General features: G+C 35.0%; 1 protein-coding gene across 2 annotated transcripts in view; it reads left to right on the plus strand.

Moving 5' to 3' along the window:
• The window catches only part of LOC111513484 (neprilysin-2), a 54,231-nt gene that overhangs the window by 8,963 nt on the left and 27,303 nt on the right, over positions 1 to 17,965 (plus strand). For both annotated transcript variants that reach the window (XM_074179587.1, XM_074179585.1), the window contains exons 2-5: positions 4,189 to 4,213; positions 4,272 to 4,577; positions 9,731 to 9,849; positions 14,289 to 14,519. In XM_074179587.1, the coding sequence (XP_074035688.1) occupies positions 4,189 to 4,213; positions 4,272 to 4,577; positions 9,731 to 9,849; positions 14,289 to 14,519 (681 nt within the window). The remainder of the gene's footprint in view (positions 1 to 4,188; positions 4,214 to 4,271; positions 4,578 to 9,730; positions 9,850 to 14,288; positions 14,520 to 17,965) is intronic.

The following is a 17,965-nucleotide window of genomic DNA, read 5'->3' on the forward strand; positions in this document are numbered from 1 at the left end:
CTAAGGACTCTTCCACTATCCTACTGACTGCGCCAATTATATTTCTCGTTCACACAAAAGTGTTTTTAAAAACTTTTTATTTGAACAGAGTAACAACTAATAACTATGAAATATAAGTACTGGCTATTACAAATCAATTGCACCTATTTATATATAAGTTATTGCCGACTTTGCAGATATCAGCAAAATAATTGATGTCGTCTTCGGGTCATCGAACAATATCCTGCTGATGTAAGGGGTTATCGAACTGTAACTAGCTCTTGCTGTCTTCTAGCTGAAACCTGTTTTACCATCACTCTGGAATAACCATTCCGTTGAAGGTCATTTTTGATGATGCCTAGTTCCTTTTCGAGACCTTTCTTTCTATTACAGAGCCCGAAAACACGGTCTAGTAGTCTTGATTATTCTTCTCTTAGTCGATTGATGGTGGTTGGATTTCTGGTTCAGAAACTGTCCTGTGTGGATGGGTTTTCGATATTCAGATGTTTCGCACTTAGTGTCGGTCCTCTTCACCATTACGTCTAAGAAAGGCAATTCGTCGTGGACTTCCTTCTCCATTATGAAAGTGATGGAAAAACTTACATTTTGATGTGCTTCAGAAAAGTATCTAGTTCTGCATTCCCATGGTTCCATATTATGAAGGTGTCGTCTACGTATCTCAAAACCAGACTCGGGGCTACTTGTGGGCTTCTTCATTGGCCAGAGTTTCAAACCACTCCATATATATGTTGGCTATGACTGGTGAAAGTGGCGATCCCATTGGCAGTCCCTCATCTTGCGTTAAGAATTCGTCCTTCAGTTGGAAGTAGCAGTTTCGTACACAGCAACAGTATAGGTAAGTTTGTCCTATCTCTCAGGTCCCCATCTTCAGATAGCTCCTTCTGAATGATTTGAAGTGCTTCTTCGACCGGAACGTTGGTGTAGAGGCTTTCCACGTCGAAACTGATCAGTTGATTTTGCTCTTTGACTTCGATTTCCCCTGGTAGTTCAACGAAATGCCTTGCATTTTCCACAAAAGACGATGCTTCACCTTGCAATGGCTTAATTATTGGTATAACAATCGAAACGTCGTGACGTAACTTGGTTTGGAAAATTTTAATTTTTATTTTTCAATTTTTGAATATTACTGGAGTTTTTTGCCAACAACAAATCGTTATTTTTACACCTCGACACGTGTTTCGATCACCAAGTGATCATCTTCAAGAGGAAGATAAAACTAATAACTACTCAAAACTAAAGCTACTTATACTAATCAGGTACATCATACAGGTAGGTAATCAGTAATAAACCAAAAGAAACTTATCAAACGATTGAAAGACAAGAACGTTTTTTACTTGAAAGCCGACGAAGGTAACAAAGTAGTAATTCTGGATAAATCGGACTACTACGAAAGAGTCAAGACTCTCATTACTAACGGACCGTGTGCGAAATTGTCCAGAAACCCGTTACCAAAGATGATTGCAGAAGTAAAAGACGTCCTAAAGAAATGCGACAACATACTTACCCCTCAACTGAAACGGAAGTTACAAGTTTCCAACCCAACGGTGTCGAAACTATATTGCCTCCCAAAAATCCATAAACCGGGAAAATCAATGCCCCCCATCGTGTCAGCTATTGGAGCTCCTACCTACCAAATAGCGAAGTGGCTCACTAAGGAATTTGAAACCTTGTCTATTGCGGAGCCAAGTTTTAGTATAAAAAACTCTTTAGAGTTCATATAACATACAAAAAACGTGGTTCTACAAGAAGGTCAGATTTTGGTTTCTTTCGATGTTAGTTCCTTATTTCCTAGCTTCCCAATTCCATAGACCTTGCAATACCTCAGAAAATTACTGGAGAAAAATAATCTCAATAACGAAATCGATGAATTCGTTTCGCTTACTAATTTGTGTATGAAACAAAATCGGTTCCAGGTAGAAGGTTGCTTTTATGAACAACAGGAAGGAACGGCCATGGGAAATCCCCTGTCCCCCTACCTGGCAGACCTGTTCATGAGCAGATTCGAAATGGAAACTAAAGAAAAGTCAAAGTATTCTCCTAGGATTTGGCTAAGGTATGTGGATGATATTTTCGCGGTATTCGATACCAAAAAATCGAATATCGAGGACTTTGTTTCCTTTTTAAATAATAGATGTTCATCAATAAAATTCACGTATGAAGTAGAAAATAAGAGACAACTACCATTTCTTGACGGTTTGGTAATGAGGAGCAAAGATGGGGGGTTAGAATACGATACATTCAGAAAAGAAACAAGCACGTACAGGTATATTCCTGACAGTTCACATCACTGTGGACAGCACAAACGTGCTGGGTTGAATTTTTTAGTGCATCGTCTTTTGACTTTCCCTCTAACACCTGATAGGTTCACAAAAGAAAAACGTACAATACAGGAAATAGCAGCCACTAACGGTTTCCCGAGGGGTATTGTAGATGACATATTTAGGAAAAAGAAGTTTAGGTTAAGAATGAACGAAATCTCGACTTTCAGAAAGGACAGAAACCAAGATATATACATCTCAGTTCCATACCACCAATATACGAAGAACTTTGGAAAGATTTCCAAGGAACTAGGTATGAAGGTGGTTTTTAAAACAAGTCATACACTGCAGAACCTTTTGGGTAGTCCAAAAGACAAAGTCGAGAATTCGGAAAAGTCTGGAATTTACGAAATTGAATGTAAGGACTGCGATAAAAATATTATGGACAGCCAAAAAGATCTATTAAAGTGAGATATAAGGAACACATAGCACACTTAAAATATAGAAGATTTGAAAAATCAGCAGTCGCCCATCATATTTTGCGACAAAACCATTCCATAGACTTCAGTTCTTTAAAATTAGTTAGACAAGTTAATAACAACAGGCAACTAGATGCCTATGAGAGTGTGGAAATAAGTAAACATAATACTATTATGAATAACGACAACGGACCAATACCAAATAGCATACTATATAGCTTGTTGAAATAATATTGTTGGGTTTACTGATTACTACAAAAAGACACATTGTAAATATATTTAGATAGGCAACATTGTGAAACTAATTTTATATAGCTGAAAATTGTTCTATATATAGCTGTAACATTTAAACATACATAAGGACATATTGTAAATAATAGAAAGGCCAATTGTAAAATTAATTTAGGGTGGTACACTTGTATGGGTGGTATTACTGATTACCTACCTGTATGATGTACCTGATTAGTAAAAGTAGCTTTAGTTTTGAGTAGTTATTAGTTTTATCTTCCTCTTGAAGATGATCACTTGGTGATCGAAACACGTGTCGAGGTGTAAAAATAACGATTTGGTGTTGGGAAAAAACTCCAGTAATATTCATTACTACACCAAAGGTTCCAAACAGTATATCACAAGTTTTCAATTTTTGTTTATAATATTCTTTAATTTTCAGCTTTCATTAATATTTCAATTCTTTATTTTTTTTCGTTTCAGCTTGTATGTTATTCCTTTGTAATTTCAGTGTTTTGTTTAATAAAATTGTTATTTTCGGTTAATTTTGTTTGAGTTTTTTTCAGGGATTTCAAATCAATTTATATTATATCAAACAATCCGAAGACCAAGTGATCACCAATCAATCACCAAGTGATCATCTTCAAGAGGAAGATCAGACTTGATCACTTGGTGATCAAAACACGTGTCGAGGTGTTAAAATAACGGTTTAGTGTTGGGAAAAAACTCCAGTAATACTGAAAACCTCAACAAAAACCTATTTCTACTGAGAATCGTTTCATCCTCACCTTTTCTCATGGAGGTTACTTCACCTGCCAGTATTGTCAACAATATCATGAAATGTATGAGTGCTTTTCTTCATCAGCTCATCCCCAAAAGAAGGTTTTGTTATAGCAAATGAAATCGTGTTCTGTTTCGTTCGAAAGCATTGAATATTCGTCATTTCCAAAACATTCTGTGAAAAGTACTTTTTCTGATATCATTTGATTTTATTCTCCGATACTCTAGAACCGAATAATAATAATTCCTCTTCCACAACGCTAGACCTACTTATGCTGTATTATAGCATACAAAGAATAGTCAGTAGGGCTTCATACAGCGGAGAGCGCTTATTTTCTTCATTTCAAATTGAATTTTACGTTGAATAATGTTTAGTTCAATTTTCCCATGATTTTTTATAAAATTTTCCCTGAAATCATTTGATAATTTTGTTTTTTTTTCAGATACTTCCAGTTGATCAGAGAGCAGGTATATCTGTATGTGTATTCATAGGCTTTGATTTCATCAACTCCCATCTTGTTTTCAGGAAAAGATGCTAATAATAACAATACCTCGCAATGCGACACCTCAATTTGTAAAATGGCAGCGGCAAAAATACTTTCTGCAATGGATCATTCTGTTGATCCATGTGAAAATTTTTCACAGTATGTTTGTGGCAATCACGAATTTGATATTCAGTTCCACCATAAGAAAAATTTTGAATTGTTTCATCGATATATGGAACAACATATCAACAGGCATTCAAAAAAAAGTTTGAAGGACTTTCAGCAATTCTACGAGAGCTGCGTTGACTTTGATCCATCGTTCAATTACACTGAGAACATAAAATTCAGTAAGTAACAGTTTTCTAATCAATTTATATCTCTGATTCAGTAGTCAGTACCATTTGCTGTTATGTTGCTTTCAATTTACCTCTCAACTATTTTTCAATCACAATAGTAGGGTGCCAATGACGTTCTGAACGTCGCCCCAGCACTTGGCTTTGACGCCAAACGACCTTGAGCAATGTTCTTGTCTATGACTTTGGATGGCCTCACGAAACTTCCAGCTGTGGGCACGTCATATGAGCTTGAGCACGGAGTTTGACCTTGACGATCGTTTCATGACCTAGAGCAGGGGTCTCCAAACTATGAAGCCTTCGGGCCATAATGATTTTTTCAGTTTGTTCCAAGGGCCTTAACTATATTTCTAGACTAGGATAGTCGCAAAGTGCGTGACCTAAGCAAACTTACGCTTTTTTTGCATTTCAATTATTATTGTGTATTGTGACACTTAACGACATCTAGTGGCGAGTAGTGGTACTATGTACTATCTTTTTTAGCTACCCGCTAGGTGGCATTAGGCATAATTAAATATTTGGAATTACCGCGTTGGTTCGAGAAAGTTCTGGTTCTAGCTAGTGTATTCCGATCACCTCGAGATGGCAGTGATAATTGCATATAAAAAGGCTAGCGGCGCAACTGCGAGTTAGTCTGCGTAGGAAAGGCGAAGGAAACGACACTGTCTATTGTGAAATAAAGTAACACCCGTCAATAAAAATATTTTGATTTGACTTATTGTTTTTATGTGTGATTTGTTAGTATAGAAAAGAAGCGAAAAATCGACGGTGAATGCAGAACGTTCCAAGAAAAATGGAACTTTCAGTATTTTGTGATTGAGTCCAGTAATGAGGCGCTATGTTTAATTTGTAATGAAACCATAGCTGTTCTCAAAGACTATAACATTAAACGACACTATGAATCGAAACATCTTCAAAGTTACTTCAAGTATACAGGAAGTTTGCGGAAGGAAAAATTTGAAACTTTGAAACGCGGACTCAAATCGCAGCAATCTTTGTTTACCAAAGCGAATACTGAACAAGAGCTGCAACTCGCGCCAGCTTTCGTGTGGCTCTTGAAATCGCAATACGTGGCAAACCATTCACCGATGGAGAAATGATAAGAGAATGCTTGATTGCAGTAGCCGAAGAAATATGCCCCGAAAAGGTAAATTTATTTAAAAGTGTCAGTTTGTCAGGAAACACCGTGGCTCGGAGGGTGCAAGACATCGCAGAAAATATATCATCTCAACAGTCTGACAAAAATGGACATCATGAGTAGTTTTCTCTAGCTTTGGATGAGTCAATGGATGTGTCAGATACTGCTCAGGTGTTGATTTTTATTCGCGGAGTAGATAAAAGCTATGAAGTGTACGAAGAACTTCTTAATATTGATAGTATTCACGGCACGACAACTGGGGCAGATATTTTTAAGGGAGTTGAAAATGCCATTAATAAAAAGAACCTTCGATGGAGAAATTTGAAATCTATAACAACTGATGGAGGCAAAATATGTATGGTAAAAATAAGGAGTGGTTGCACTTGTGTCAAAGTTTTTGTGCGGAAAATGTTTGGATATGTCTGAAGTTCTCAAACCAGTTATATCAGTTGTTAACTTCATCAGATCCACTGGGCTGAATCACCAACAATTCCGCGAGTTTATTCAACCGATTGGAGAAAATGATTCACCATATCATACTGCCGTACGCTGGCTCAGTTGTGGAAAAGTCCTTAAGCGCTTTTTTGAACTTCGAGCAGAGATCGAAATTTTTTTAAATGAGAAGCAGCGCCCTTTTGCCAATTCAGAAAATAATGAATGGATGTGGAAGTTAGCCTTCTATGTCGATTTGACAAATCATATGAACGAACTGAATTTGAGATTTCAAGGAGAGAATCAGCTTCTCCCTGATTTATACACCAATATCAGATCCTTCAGGCAGAAAATGATACTATTTCAATCGCAATTACGTGAAAAATGTTTTACACATTTTGAAACATGTGAAATATTCAGCCACACTACAGAGACTGAATCTCCCGTCAATTTTGCAATCGAAACTTTGAGTGCTTTGAAGATAAATTTTGATAATTGTTTTTCAGATTTTGATGTCATTGCGAATGAAATTGAGCTTTTTCAAAATCATTTTGATTCTGACATTGAAACCCTGGCTCCGGAAGTCCGAATGGAAATTATTGATTTACGGTGCAGTGATATGCTTAAGAACAAATATCAAAATTCATCTCTGTTGGAATTTTATAAGAGTCTTCCACTGGAACAATTTGATAATTTTCATAAATTTGCTCGTGGGTTGTTTTCTGTTTTTGGTACTACTTACTTGTGTGAGAAAACGTTTTCCAAGATGAAGTACACAAAGAATATTTACAGATCTCAATTAACCGATGCGCATCTTAAATTTTTTTTGACAATTGGTACAAGTAAAATTTATCCACAACTACAAAGTATTGTCGGTGAAAAATCACAATTACATAAATCTCATTAGTGTTTTTGTTTTACTGTGATTCATTTCAATTATTTGTTAGCCATTAATATGCTTAAACTTAGATACTTAAGTTAAGTTTTCTTTGTCATCATTTCTGTCGTTGAGTTTTACCTTGCAAGTAAATAAAACCGAGTAATTATCATTCTGTGCTTTCTTCTTCAACTTATCACAGCAATAGTAACAACAATCAGGTAATCATTGGCTGTCGCGGGCCAGATTGATGAGAGTAAATCATTGGCTGTCGCGGGCCGGATTGATGACACTGGTGGGCCGGATTTGTCCCGCGGGCCGTAGTTTGGAGACCCCTGACCTAGAGGAATAGGATAATGAGTATTGAAATATGATATTTCATGAATGAAAGTAATCATAATAAAAAAGGCAACACATCAGTGATAAAAGTGACGTGTTATAATGAAACGCAACTGACAGTTCACATAATGTTGTCTATGTCTATGATCTGTTTCAAATCATCGCAAAATTAACTGGTGATGTGTTTGTTTCATGCAATAATTATTATAATATAAATTCTACTGTAAGGATTTTATTATTAATAATGCCGCGTCTAAGAAGATCTGATCTTTTTTGACAAAGCCGTTATGCAATTAAGATTCGAAACATCACGAATGCCTCATTCTTGGTGAAAACTTGAAAAAACGCGATATTGTGCATACACGTTGCGATGTTAGGCAACTGCAACAAATTTCTGAAACACGTAATTTCTATGGCACATTGCAATTTCCGCTGATGTTTTGGCAAGGGGAAAATTGTTATTATTTCAATATTGAAATGGAAAGTCCATTGAATGGTATGTATAAATATCATAGCTTCCATTTCAACATGACCTCAATTTGTCTAGAGTCGCTACCGACCACGTACAGGTAGCTAACATCATACAGTGCATTTCTTTAATGCCCCCTCCCATTTTATTTCTTGAACTGGTCAACTCACAAAATTGAAATTTTGGATAATAAAATTAATGCATGAATACTTCATTTTGAAGTAAAATTGACAGACATAACTCTCAAGATGGCGACTAGGCGCCATTTGGAAAAAAAATTGAATAGTTACTTGAAAATGGCCTTATAAGCCGAAACCGGTCGTAACGAATAAATAAACACAGTAGAAACTAGACAAAAGTATTTTCTTTATTTTGTATTCAACATAAATTTCTACAAAATTAATAAGTCATCAATCGAACAAGGTACATGAATATGTTGGAAACTACTGTTGACCCTCTCATCACTGAAATCGTCAAAGCAAATCCTTATGAATTCGATAACGATATTGTATTCCAACAAGATGGAGCACCACTACACCACTTCAGACAAGTAGAAAATAAACTATTTTGATACTACTTTTCCCGGTGGTTGGATTAGCCATCGAGGTCCTACAGAATGACCAGCCCGCTCGCCAGATTTGACACCTTTGAACTTTTGTTAAGAAGCTATTTGAAGCAAAAGGTGTACGAAACTGAACCTGCTTCAATATTGGCAGAGAATAGTAAATATTTCTAGAGATATTGACGTTACTGTGTTCAAAAATGTTCGGTGTGAAATATCCGATAGGCTTTTCATATGTCAAGGAGTTCAAGGCAACTGACGTCAAGCTTATTACCTCATATTATGTAGTTAGATGTCAATATATTCAGGCAATTATTAAAAGTTCCGCCATTTTGTAGTTGTTGAAGATATTGACATTGATATTCAATTTCAATTTTTTGAGTTGACCCGTTCCAAAAATAAATAGGAACGTCAGACAGTAGATGAACAAAGCAGATTCTGTGGCACAGCCAATTCAACTAACAGAAGCAATGAAGTACAGCGCGTTTCCAGCCGTTTTTCGTACGTTTTCGACCGTTATTCGTGTGTTTTCGTGCGTAACCCTCACATACTTGACCAACTCCGTTACGAAAAAAAAAATATAATGCTTTCGCGTAACGTTATTTCGCGTAACGCCTTTCTTGCAGCGCTTTCGTATCGCAGTTGGTCAAGTATGTGACGGTTACGCACGAAAACGCACGAAAAACGGTCGAAAACGCACGAAAAACGGCCGAAAACGCGCTGTACTTTATTGCTTCTGTTAGTTGAATTGGCTGTGCCACAGAACCAGCCTTGTTCATCTACTGTCTGACGTCTTCGAAGCCCAATTTAAGTTCACATAGCTAAGGGTAGTGTGAAGTGATTCAAAGGCATGTTGAATCATGTCACGAGGACAGAGTCGAATTTTGAAGTTGAATTCCATGTATAACCTCAAAGTCCACGTTCAAGGTCATATTGCATGCACACAGCTCAAAGTCGTGAAATATCCTTCAAGGTAAACCCCGAAGTAACCGCTCCGACGGGGTTGATTCTCAAGGTCAAACTTTACGTTCAAGATTATATATTATGCTTAAGGTCGTGAGACGTCTTTCTAGGTCGGAACTAGAGGTCACATACCGTAGACGGGTTCCAATTTCGAGGTCAACCCCCGAGGTCATATGATCTAGCACCAAACTCAAGGTCGTGTGACGTCAGTAGAAGTCAATGCCATCAACTTAGTGAAAGTGTTGGGGAGAGGCTGATAACCGGCTGTACTCTCCTACTCATAACATCATCATGATAAACTTTGAATGGTTATAATGACATCGACTATTATTTTTCAATAATAAATAGTTTACCCTTGTATTTTCAGTTAAGAAATATACAAGTACCAATCTCACTGGAGTATTCACAGAGTTGATTCTCACCAAATCGATGCCATTTTTTGATATTGGACTGAAAATTGGTGAAGATGAATCATATGTTTTTCAAGTAAGTATCTGAAATAATTCATGAAAAACAGCAACTATTTCTGATGATTTTCATTTCAGTTATACTAAATACTCTTTGATAAATCATTCTTTATCAAAATCAAATTTGAAACACATATCATATAAGTTAACATTTCATACTATGAATCAACATATTTTTAACATCTCACGATAAACAGTTATTTTCTTTGCAGTCAACAGATACTATTTGCATTGAACAGGTAATATTTTTCAGAGACAACTAGTTTCGTATACATCCTAAATCAAAAATAAAATTACTCATTTCATTTTTTACACGCTTTATATTAGCTTCACCTGTATGTATGTATGTATGTTTGTTTGTAACTCTCAAGCTCGGGATTTTTATTGACAGAATTATCGGCCTTATTGCTTGATCTATTCGCGAATATATGGCGCTATCCGTAACTTCATTGATATTTCTTGATCTATTCGCGGGCAGATGGCGCTGTTACGTAACTAACAATTATTGCTTGATCTGTTTGCGGGTAGATGGCGCTGTACGTAACTATCAATTATTGCTAGAGCTATTCGCGGGCAGATGACGCTATACATAACCTCCTTGATAGGTTGTTCAAAAGAAAATCAAACTAAAAAACATATTTTAAGAATCATAAGTGTTAGCGAAATTTTGTACTACAGATGAAATATTTAAATATTTACAATTACCCGTGATCCAGTACAGAAAAAGTTTTGAACGAAACGGAAGATACAAACCAGAATATGGAAACCAGAATAGGGATTTCAACAATAAAAACTTTATCGTAAATTGTACACCTAAAAAATTCAGTTACTCAAATATTTCAAAAAATCGAAAACTTAGAATTAAGATGCTTGACATACATATCAAATCAAAAAACTGATTTGAAAAATAAAATTATTCACTGAAAAAATATTTTTAGTCCATTAATATTTTGAATGAAACTTCAAATCAAAACATCAAGACTGAATTGTTTTTTGAAATTATTACGGCAAATTTTCTCTTTACTTCGAAACAAATTTTACAATTGTCCGCCCTCTGTTGGAGACTTACTGCATCTCAATATTACTATAAAATTTGAGACCTCAAACTTTATTATGTTGTTTGAGAGGAATTTTACATTCGCGCGCCGTCTGTTGAAGATTTATATTACTAGTGACTAGAACTTGAAAAAAAAATTTGTCAATAAATCGAAGAAAAAAGTGGAAAATAAAATTTAAAAAAACTAAAAAATATGTACCTTATTTTTGTATATCAGGCGCCCGTCGCTTTTTTTACAATAATACTAGTATTTTTGGTTCGTTATTGTTTTCAGCTAAATAAAAAACATTATTTCAACTTATTAGTTCGATGTTCTTCAAAAGCGTTTTTTAGTTTTTTTAAACTATATTTATTATACAGCGTGACTCACGGTCACGCATGATTTTTCTGAAGATTTCGCCTCTCACATTTCCTTACCTGTTCTATCGATCTAAAATATTTTCAGCATTGCGGCGTTGCCACTTCCATCAAAAAGTCCTAACAACTTAATTTTTTTAAATGGAACACTCCGTATATTAATACATTTTTGGAATCGCTCTGTTATTTTAAAACTTTTTTGTTGATAATGTCCTATACCTATCTCTATCCGTTTTCGAGATAAAAAATAAATTTTGCTAAATATGGTCCAAAACATATCCTTAATTGAAATTAAGTACATCAGTACTCTCAATTCATGAAAAGTTGATATTTTGATGACACTTTGGACAAACTCGAAATATTCAAATAACACCAAGAAATCGACTATATATTATACAGGGCGTGCTAAAATCACTATTATTTCCATTGTTCATAAAAGTAGTCAAAAGTTCATTTTTTCAAATCAAACCCCCTGTATATTACTCGGTAAATTGAAAGATGGTAAAAAATGCTTCAAGATGATATATCATGTCCCTATACCTAAATCGTCAAGTTTTCTCAATAAAGTCGCTTCTTCTAGAATCATTATTTTTTTTAGAATTTGGATTTAGGTAGCAGTGGAATTATTAAGCTTAAAGCAGTTCGCTTACTTTCATAAGTAATTGATAAATGGTTATTGACGGTGTTTTAAAAAATCGCCAAAAATGAATGCAAATAGTGATTATTCAAACGAAGTTCTTATGAAATTATTTATTATACACGGACAGTGTGATCAAATCATTGCCGGAACTTGTAGAAAATTCAACCAAATGTATCCTGAATTAACACCAATGAACGAGAGGAAGTTTGTAAGATCACAAAATAATTTCATTTTCAATGGCTCCATGTTAAAAGCGCCTTCAACATTACCAAAACCTGTTACTTCAAATGAGGACAATACTGTTAACGTTTTGGCATATTTTTATGCATATCCAGAAACTTCCATTTGCAGTGCAGAAAAAGATTTAGGTGTATCACATGCTTCAGTACAACGAATTTTGAAAAATCACGGAATGCATCCGTATAAATTTACTAAAGTTCAAGCTCTAAAAGCAGAAGACTTCGAACGTAGAATGCATTTTTGTGAATCTCTTTTGATTCATACACTGGAAGATCGGGAATTTTTGTCAAAAATAATTTAGAGCAACGAATCAAAATTTACGAGGGATGGTATTTTCAATAAAAGAAATAAACTTTTTTTGGGCTGATCATAATCCTCATGTTACAAAAGAAATGGATTTTCAAGAAAAATTCTACCAGAATTTTTTCTGAATTCTGAAGAACAATAAAATAAGCTTTTTTATTTATGAAGACACACTGAATGCAGAGGGATATCTCGAAATATTAAGGATGACTGTAACCGATTTTCTTGAAAATTTGCCTTTAGAGTTCATTCCACCCAGGAACTTTCCAGGAAACTTGAAGAACTCTTCGACGATCGTTGGTTTAGGCGTTTAGGGCCGTGGGATTGGCCACCGAGATCACCCAATCTCACGCTACTTGACTTTTTGGTGTTTTAAAAGAAAGGGTATACAGTACTCCAGTGCCTACCAAAGAAGAATTGCGACGGCGAATAGTGCGGAGTATTGAAGATCTGGATCCCCAGAAAATTGAAAAAGCAACCACAAGTCGCGTACAAAAAAATATTTTAAAGTGTTCAGAATGTAATGGACATTTTCAGCATTTATTGTGAAAATGTGATATTTTGTTTACAATTTTGTTATTTTGAATCATCCTATTCTGTTATTGTCTGTACTTTCACATGTTTTAGCCCACAAAATCTTACTTTTTACCTAGAAATGACTGATTTTTGGTACAGTTGTTCCCTGGAAACTTTGAGCCATAGTTAAACAAATTATTTTGTTCATTGCTGTTAATTCAGGATACATTTGGTTGGATGTTTTACACGTTCTGACAATGATTTGATCCCTTTGTGCATGTGTATAATAAATAATTTCATAAGAAATTCGTTTGAATAATCGATATTTGCATTCATTTTGGAAGATGATTCGAAACACCGTCGATAACTCTTTGTAAATTACTTATAAAAGTAACCAAACTGCTATAAACTTGATAATTCCACTGCTACCTAAATCCAAATTTAAAAAAAAATAATGTTTCTAGAAAAAGGGACTTTATTGAGAAAACTTGACGATTTAGGTATAGGGACATGATATATCATCTTGAAGCATTTTTCACCATCTTTCAATTAACCGAGTAATATACAGGGGGTTTCATTTGAAAATATGAACTTTTGACTACTTTTATGCACAATGGAAATAATAGTAATTTTAGCACGCCCTGTATGATATGGAGTCGATTTCTTGGTGTTATTTTAATATTTCGAGTTTGTCCAAACTATCATAAAAATATCAACTTTTCATGAATTGAGAGTACTGATGTACTTAATTTCAATTGAGGCTATGTTTTGGACCATATTTAGCATAATTTATTTTTTATCTCGAAAACAGATAAAGATAGGTATAGGACATTATTGACAAAAAAGTATTTAAATACCAGAGCGATTCCAAAAATGTATTAATATACGGGGTGTTTTATTTAAAAAAAATAAAGTTGCTAGGACTTTTTGATAGAAGTAGCAACGCCGCAATGCTGAAAATATTTTAGATCGATAGAACACGTAAGGAAATGTGAGAGGTGGAATTTTCAGAAAAATCATGCTCTGCGTTTAACCTACTATCGACCGTGAGTCACGCTGTATATATGATTAGCCAATGGAAGTCCGAACTGATAAAATACACTACGAAACATCGTCAACCACCTTCAAACATTCGTTGCTCATTTTGAATTTTATTCAGGAAACTATTTGAATTTTTCAAAATTATTTCAAGCAAATCAAAAAATAGCAAAAAAACTTATAACCCATATTCAATAATGTTCGGTTCTTTCTTTCACTTTGTTTCAACTTCAATTGAAAAAAACATGTAATTTTCAATATTGAATATAACATTTGTCAAAAAAGGTATGATATTTAATTCTTTCAGATCACTGGGCCAGAGAAAAATTTTCTTAAGACAGAATTGAAAGATTGGACTGTATTTCAACGAGTTGAGAGCGAATGCGAACATCACTTGGAAACATCAGTCAATGATAAGATATTGGATCTGAACAATTTCTATGAGAGTTTTGGAAATTGCACGGATAATTTAATGATGAAATACGTGATTGAGTATCAAGAAAATATGCATTTTGTTTTCTACGATGACAGTAATAAGGTCAGTACAATCATTCGTCGATTATATTGTAAACTAAAATGCTAGAATTAATGAAGAACTCTGCTCCTGAGATGTTCTGAAGTTGTCACTGTCGATGGAAGGTGTCTATGACGGAGAGACATAAAAATTAACATTGAAAGACCTGTAAAATCACTGAACTTGTTGAAAGTTCCTGGAAGTTTCGATTGATTTCGAATTAAAAAATAGCGTTGCTATAATGTACCAAGTACAGCTCATTAAACTTGCGAATTGAAACCAAAATTTTCTGTGAATATTCAAAAAAGTTAAATAAGTAACTCATTTATTGCTAAATGAATGAATGAAACAATTGTTTTTTTGTTTGATGGCACAACATCTAAAGATAATTACAACCTAAATAGTGAGGTTCTAAAATGGTAGCTGATTCACTTTCTAAGCACATTTGATAAACACATGTATCGAGAGCGAAACTTATCCTCAAGTATTAAAAATAGCTCTAGTTACTCCTATTCATAAGAAAGGAGAATTCAACAACACACACAGTTACAGGCCTATTTCCATTATACCTGTTATCTCAAAAATATTTGAAATTGTACTAAAAAATAGATTATTAGAATATTTTGAGAAAAGAACTTATTGAGCAATGCTCAATTTGGTTACAGGCAGAGGAGATCTACTATCGGTGCAATCTGCGAAATGTATAAAAATATTCTAGAAGCTTTTGAGGAGCGTAAATTGTGCTGTGCGGAATTTTATGATATGTCCAAAGCGTTTGATACGGTGGGCCACGGTGTATTATTACAAAAATTAGAATATTATGGGATCAGAGGAAAAGCTCTAACTCTATTTACATCCTACCTCTCAGGTCGCCAGCAACGTGTTAAATTCAACGGCGACTTATCAAAACCATTAAAAGTTAATTATGGAGTACCACAGGGTTCAGTCTTGGGTCCCGTATTGTTTATTATTTACATTGATGATATGACTTTCAACGTAATGAATGTGTCTCCTATAATGTACGCTGATGATGCAACTTTCTTGTTGAGTGACACTACGCCTCACAATCTACACTAATGCAGCTGAAACTTTTTAGCAAATAATGAGTGTATATACATGATAAGACAACTTAGCACCATAATAAAAACGGTTTGTTTAAGAGTAGCTTATTCCGCCATTTTTCACAGCATAATGACATATGGACTAATAGTTTGATGTTAATCATGTCATCTAGATATAATATTTAAACTACCAAAAACAGTAGTAAGAATTACGACACAGGCTAAATATGATGATCATTGTAAACCTCTTTTCAAAAATCTCCGTATATTAACTCTGCGATCTTGCTTCATATATGAATGTTTGTGTTATGTTAAAAATTTAATAGGTGAAAATAAATTGACTAAGCAGGAGGAAATACACTACCATTATACCAGGGATGAAACAATGTAAAGCTACCCAAATATAGATTAGCTAAATCGCAAAACTCTTATTAATATATATCTTTGACATTTTTTTAACGTGTTACCATATGAGTTCCAGACTTTAGACATGAGTATGAACACTTTTAAGGCGAAAATTAAGAATATTCCTTTACAGAATGCCTTTTACACCTTCGAAAAATATTTCAATTATTTCGACTCACCAAAAAACTTGTTGCGTGTCTAATAACAGATATATTTTTATCCAACAATATTTATGTATTTATTTGACTGTATTGTGTTACATTGGTTTTGATTCATACAGAGTGGTCCAACGTGTAACTTAATGCAAAAATGCTCGGACAGGTCAATTTTGCTTTTGAGGGTGACACATTTTAGATGTATTTTTCTACCTGTTCCTTCTAACCCCTAGCGAGGGTGAGTAACAATCCTAAAATTTCAAACGGAAGGTGGGGTCGAGTTATATACCATTTGAAAGGGCACAAAATTATTTTTCCAACGATACCTAATTTGTTGTATTTCACTCAAACATGTAGGTATTATGAAGAAAAACAACTACAACCCAGTACTTTGAAATGTGTAATTGACTTAGTAGAATCCTACTTCAGCAAGTGCTGAAAATGTGACCCATTTGCTTCCATACAATAATACAGATTTTGTTCAAATCTATTCCTAACATTCTGTAGCATATCAGGTGTTATACTTCTGTACTCTGCTGTAATTCGTTGGCGAAGATCTTCTTATGGACTCGGGCTGCATAGCAAAACATTCATTTTTCAAGTTCCCCAAAGAAAAAAGTCTGAAGGCGATAAATCAGGTGACCTGGCAGGCCATTCGATGGGGCCTCTCCTTCCAATCCACCGTCCAGGAAACCGGTCATCTAAAAACTCTCTTACCGGAGCAACATAGTGAGGAGGTGCTCCATCTTGCTGGAATGAAGCCGATCATCATTATGATTTTGGTCATTTTCAATTATTTCTGTAACGAGAGGGTCAATTGTATCTTCAAGCATGTTCAGGTAGACCTCGCCAGTTGAATTCCCAGGAATAAAAAGTGGCCCTACGATTTGACTACCTAATATGCCACACCAGACATTGATTTTTTGAGGGTACCTACTGGGTATGGACCTCTCGGAATAAGTGTGGGTTACTGTCATCCCAGTAACGGCAATTATGCCTATTCACAGCTCCATTCAAAAACAATGTACTCTCATCGGAAAAGCACGTGTTGAATGATAGGTGCGGATCATCAATTAGTAGCTGGCTCAGTTGTTCACAAAATTGCAGCCTTCTATCAGGATCATCTTTATTGAGTTCCTGTACTGATTTAATTTTGTACGGATGAAATTTATAGGCTTTTAATATCCGTATTATGGACGAACGGGAGACACCTGAGGCTGCAGCAAGCTGACGGGTACTTTGAGTATGATCCAATTCAACATGTCTCAAAACAGCGACTTCCACTGCTTCATTTATGATCGGTTTCCATGGCTGGTGTTTCACATTACAGACAGATCCGGTATCGACAAACTTTTGGACTAACTTGGTAACGTACGAGTCATTCAAATTTTTTCCGGGATGACTGTTGAAGAGGCGAGCAGTAAGTCTAGCACAACTATTATGTTGATAATAAAGTTTAACAATTTCAGCTCGTTCAGGAATGGAATAAACTTTCAAATGATATATCACTCGACCCCACTTTCCATTTGAAATTTTAGAGTTGTTACTCACCCTCGCTAGGGGGTTGAAGGCACAGGTAGAAAAATACATCTAAAATGTGTCCCCCTCAAAAGTAAAATTGACCTGTCCGGGCATTTGTGCGTTAAGTTACAAAAAAGGAGAAAAGCAAGGTGCATACTTTTCGTTGGACCACTCGATATACTATTTATCCCATTGACGTATGCGAAAACTATTTATGTATACATTGCCCGAATAAATTCTATTCTATTCTATTCTAAGGGATCCGTGCTTCTCATGCTCAATTAATAAAAATCAAAAGCAACATGAATACTGACATCACTCCAATTTC

This window comes from Leptinotarsa decemlineata, unplaced genomic scaffold (assembly GCF_025532065.1).
Source record: "Leptinotarsa decemlineata unplaced genomic scaffold, Ldec_3_MD MMD2_P_RNA_scaffold_14, whole genome shotgun sequence".
In the NCBI taxonomy this organism is placed as follows: Eukaryota; Metazoa; Arthropoda; class Insecta; order Coleoptera; family Chrysomelidae; genus Leptinotarsa; species Leptinotarsa decemlineata.